At 37.6% G+C, this 4,703-nt stretch overlaps 1 protein-coding gene across 1 annotated transcript; it reads right to left on the reverse strand.

Annotated features, from left to right (window-relative positions):
• Nucleotides 1-307: 307 nt before the first annotated feature.
• LOC102584928 (myb-like protein A) lies at nt 308-4,444 on the reverse strand. The gene is made up of 5 exons (XM_015304945.1): nt 3,819-4,444; nt 2,398-2,791; nt 1,825-2,190; nt 1,135-1,207; nt 308-597 (listed from the first exon to the last, which is right to left on the reverse strand). Exons 1-5 carry the CDS (start codon nt 4,237-4,239, stop codon nt 460-462), a joined length of 1,392 nt encoding a protein of 463 aa, XP_015160431.1. The 5' UTR covers nt 4,240-4,444; the 3' UTR covers nt 308-459.
• Nucleotides 4,445-4,703: the final 259 nt, after the last annotated feature.

Genomic DNA, 4,703 nt, shown 5'->3' on the forward strand with positions numbered 1-4,703 from the left:
ACTTTTATTAATTTCATATGAATCAAAATGTTATAAGTTGTAGAAGATTATGAATCGTATTCAAGTCGGAAACTCCAATTAAGTTGCTGTCGAAAAGTTCAAAGATGTAGTTTAAGTTGTGAGTGTCATTGAAGGATGTTTTTGGCCAAAATCTGGCAAAACCAACACCTGGAACAAATTGTGTGTGCAGTTTGATCAAAGAAATGCACCATTTTCATGGCTTTTCAAAGTGAGTTCGTGTGTTGTGAAAGTAATAATTATTCAGCGGAAAAGAGCCTTTTACCCTTCTTCAGACAACAAATGCACATAACAGCTACAACAACTATAAAAAGTTATCATTGATAACTATGTTAGTCAGCTACATCAACACGTTTATGAAGTATATGGACATTACTATACACATGGGGGTCAGTTGGTCACACTAGATTTGCTTCCTGCCAAGCACTGTTCCTCTCCTTTCTATTCCAAATCACTATATGATGCTTCCTCTTCTGGCAATTCAAACTCATCAATCTCTTTAAAATGCTCTCGCCAGTAGTTAACAAAATCTTGTGGCAAGGACTCTTCAACGGCAGGTTTCTGCTGTGTGCACCTCCGCTGCGAAATCATTTTAGTTATTAGCCACCAAAATGGTAGATTATGATAAAAGAATGATTACACAGCATTCATTCTACAAGCAGACATTAGCAATATTAGAAAAAATTACTAGTACTAGATTTAAACATCAACCACACAGTTTTGGGTATCTCGCTGAGTCATATTTTAGTACATATTCCCCTAATATTAGGTTTGCATGGTTGGTGAAGGAAAATCAGGACAGGGGCTCAGCTTAGGGTTGCTACTGGGACCTCTTAGAAAGAAATGTTTCAGAATGTCAACTGAACCCATAACAAATCTCTCACGTGTAACCTACAAAATATCTTTCACGAGCTAAATGTGCAAAGATATGAATGAAACAAAATTTAGCATATTATCTCTGGTAGCACTAAAACTGAACGTACAAACATAACATAACCAGGGTCAATACCATCAGTGAATGTCCTTCTTAACAACAATGAGAAGGATGTCTAAGGAGGCAAGTGAAAGATACTTGTCATTAGAGATCAGTAGAAAAAGAGATGATTGTTGGCAAACCTTCTTTCGCTTTCCAGTAGGATCCGTCCATGATCCAGACGGTTTAATATCACCAACTCCACTGAATTCACTCCTACATAGAAGAAACAAGAATCAAGAAAGCATCAGCATTGACTATTTAGGCTGTCATATTCACATTTATAATGTCTTTTTCCACACTAAACATAAACCGCCACAACTAAAGATATGCTGCAGGAAAGAAAAGAGGGCTAGAGGAGGTTGTTGCCAATGTGCATGCTGCAGAGCTATCTTACATATCAAGCACCTGTGGAGCCTTTGAAATGCCCAATTTATTAAAGATTATGCTACTTCAGGTAGTTAAGGAAATAAATACTAGGTAGAATGCATTGCCAACACAGATATTTTCAGCCAGGCCCAAGCTAGAAAAAGGATAGACAGTCATGGAGACATTCCAGTGAAAAAATTTCAGGGTGAAAACTAGAGGTACAACTAATTGACCAAGCTTGCCTGCTACATGGTTAGGAGCATGAAAAGTTCACTCAACTAACTATATTTGGTACAGGGTATCAGCAAACTACACCATCACAACAAGCTCCATATCTCATGTGACTAGCCTCAGAAAAAGGGAAAAACACTGATATTATAGAAAAAGGGAAAAAACACTCCCTCAAGATTACGTGGATGTAGAAGAAGACATGAATAGAAAAGCAATGAAAGAGAGAGAAACACCTATTCGTTCTCTTCTTTGGCAAGGTGGGGCAACTAAAAACTGAAGCATCTACTATCCCTTTTCCCCTTGTTCTCTTTAAAGATGAGCAACTTCCAGACGATACACCAACTGTTTCTTCAGCTGCTTTTTCATCTGAAGGGAAGTGCTCATGAGAAATTGCCTGAGCTTTGGATTTTGCCTTCTGAGGAGATGAAGACATGAAAGGCTCATGAATACCTTTCGTCTTCTTATTTCCTGAAACTGGGGTAGACAGAACAACTGCTCTTTTACCCTTATCTTGCCTAGTCTCAGGAGATAAGCAACTGAAAGGCTCAGCAATTGCTTTCCCTTTATCCTTCATAACTGTAGGAGGAGGCAGGGAAAGGCAAGGCACGTCAATCTCCTTCCTTTTGTCTTTTTTGTTTTCATGACTGGAAGTGAAGGGCAGAGCAGTAGCTTCTAAATTGGACTTCTTTGTAGTGTGCCTTCGATTATACAGTACAGCTTCATTACCCCTGCCAGCTTGAGTAACAAACAAGAGACAAATTAGACAGGTTTTCTGTAGGCATGCCAACAAATAGGCATTGAAAGGTAATGGCTCATCAATCTCCTTCCTTTTGTCCTCTTTGTTTTCATGACTGGAAGTGAATGGCAGAGCACTAGCTTCTAAATTAGACCTCTTTGCAGTCTGCCTTCGATTGTTAACTACAGCTTTATCTCCTGAAACTGGGGTAGACAGAACAACTGCTCTTTTCCCCTTATCTTGCCTAGTCTCAGGAGATAAGCTACTGAAAGGCTCAGCAATTGCTTTCCCTTTATCCTTCATAACTGTAGGAGGAGGCAGGGAAAGGCAAGGCACGTCAATCTCCTTCCTTTTGTCTTTTTTGTTTTCATGACTGGAAGTGAAGGGCAGAGCAGTAGCTTCTAAATTGGACTTCTTTGTAGTGTGCCTTCGATTATACAGTACAGCTTCATTACCCCTGCCAGCTTGAGTAACAAACAAGAGACAAATTAGACAGGTTTTCTGTAGGCATGCCAACAAATAGGCATTGAAAGGTCAGCAAAACAACAGCATAGTAGCACAATTCCCGGAATTTAGCATTTCATTACTGGAGTGAGATAATTTTCACAACACCAAATAAGAAGCCAAGCTTATACAGAAAATGAGGAACCAAACAAATTAATGTTGATTATTACATAGATTGCTTCTGTTCAAATGGCAGGAACGCGTTTGCAATTTGCTTCCCAACATAGAAAATTTTCTAGGGGTCGGTATCTTCATATCATATTCCTTTATACATCACACTATGACATTATCACACTTGCATTTAATCTAACACACCTCCTCCTTTAACTAGACATCGGACAGACTATATGAATCTTCACATGCACACAGTTATAAGTTATTATGACTACTGTATCGATAGTAAGGATTACTTTAAACTAAAGACTTAAAAAGGTTCACAATAGTAATTTTTTTATGAAAAGATTGCTGAAATTTGTGTTTCACAAGTTTGGTTGGATTCAAGACAACTATTGCAACTAAAGTGACTAATTTGGTTCATAACGTTTGGATTTCAGAATCCTCACTGTAGATATCCCAAATGGCGGAATAGTTATCCATTATGGTATTATCATTGAGCTGTGGTAACTCTAAAAAGGAAAAGAACCTAAAAGCCTACAAAAAAATCAATTTCTTTTCCATAATAAATTTCATCATTTCAGATAATAATTTAACACTATACATTATAATCCTAATAATGTTAGGAAGGAACCCCACAAATACAACATAAACCCACGAAAACGATGAGTCAAGAAGATCAGATAACAAGGAACAATGTTCAGAAGCTGTTTGTAAGCAAGCAATATACTTACTCTGTAATGTCAAAGAGGGTAAAATAAACCTAAATGAGAGAACCCAGAAAGCAAAATGTAAATAAAGTGGAATAAGCAACTACTATATACATACAGATTATACATACAGATTATATTAAAGAAGGGAAGAAAATCATACAAGGGATGGTGAACGACTTCCCAGGTAGAAGGGGATTAGGGTTTTGAAGAGAATTGAAATCAGAAGAAGCGACGCTTGTTTCAGAGTTTGCCTCCTTGTAATTGGGTTTTGAAGAATTGGAATCAGAAATTGGGGGTTTTGGAATAACATTTTGGGATTTCGAAGTAGAAGGAGAGGAGAAGGAGCAAAGTTTACGGAGAGTGGAAGTGGGTATAAGATTGAAATTGGATATGTCGGCAAATGGTTGTCTCTTCTTGTTTATAGATTTAGAGTTGTTTGGGTTTGGGTTTGGGTTTGGGTTTGAGTTTGAGTTTGAGTTTGAGTTATTCCTTTGATCAGCCATGGATTTAGAGGTGTTTGGGTTATTCCTTTGATCAGCCATGGATTTAGAGGCGTTTGGGTTATTCCTTTGAGTAGCCATGGATCAATCTTCAGATGATTGTTGAAGAAGCTAACAATCAGTTGGCTGGCGGGAAGATTTTTGAAAAAAATATCAGTGGATTTATGGGGTTCAGGACAAGTTATCTGTTAGAATTTGCTAGAGAGGTCTTTTGGACTCGTTGATTTTGGAATCCTCGAGTCCTTTCATACTTGTTCAACCTTCTAATCCATGAGAGGTCGGTTGGTTCAAAAAGCGCATTAATAATTGAGGAATTAATAATACTAAATTAATAAACGCTAATCAATGTTTTAAAAGGCAACGTTGGCACCCTCGGTAAGGTCTAGCAAAATGTTTTGAGACTCAAGTGTGGGGTTTAGTTTTGTAAGACTTACGTTTTAAGCGTTTGACTGTACAACTTAAATACGTTCATTGTCCAATGTTCGGGGCTCGCCTAACAAATCTTACACAAATTATGTGTTGAATTTTTTAGTTAACATTGTTGA

The sequence above is a fragment of the Solanum tuberosum genome, unplaced genomic scaffold (genome assembly GCF_000226075.1).
Source record: "Solanum tuberosum cultivar DM 1-3 516 R44 unplaced genomic scaffold, SolTub_3.0 scf00660, whole genome shotgun sequence".
Lineage (NCBI taxonomy): Eukaryota > Viridiplantae > Streptophyta > Magnoliopsida > Solanales > Solanaceae > Solanum > Solanum tuberosum.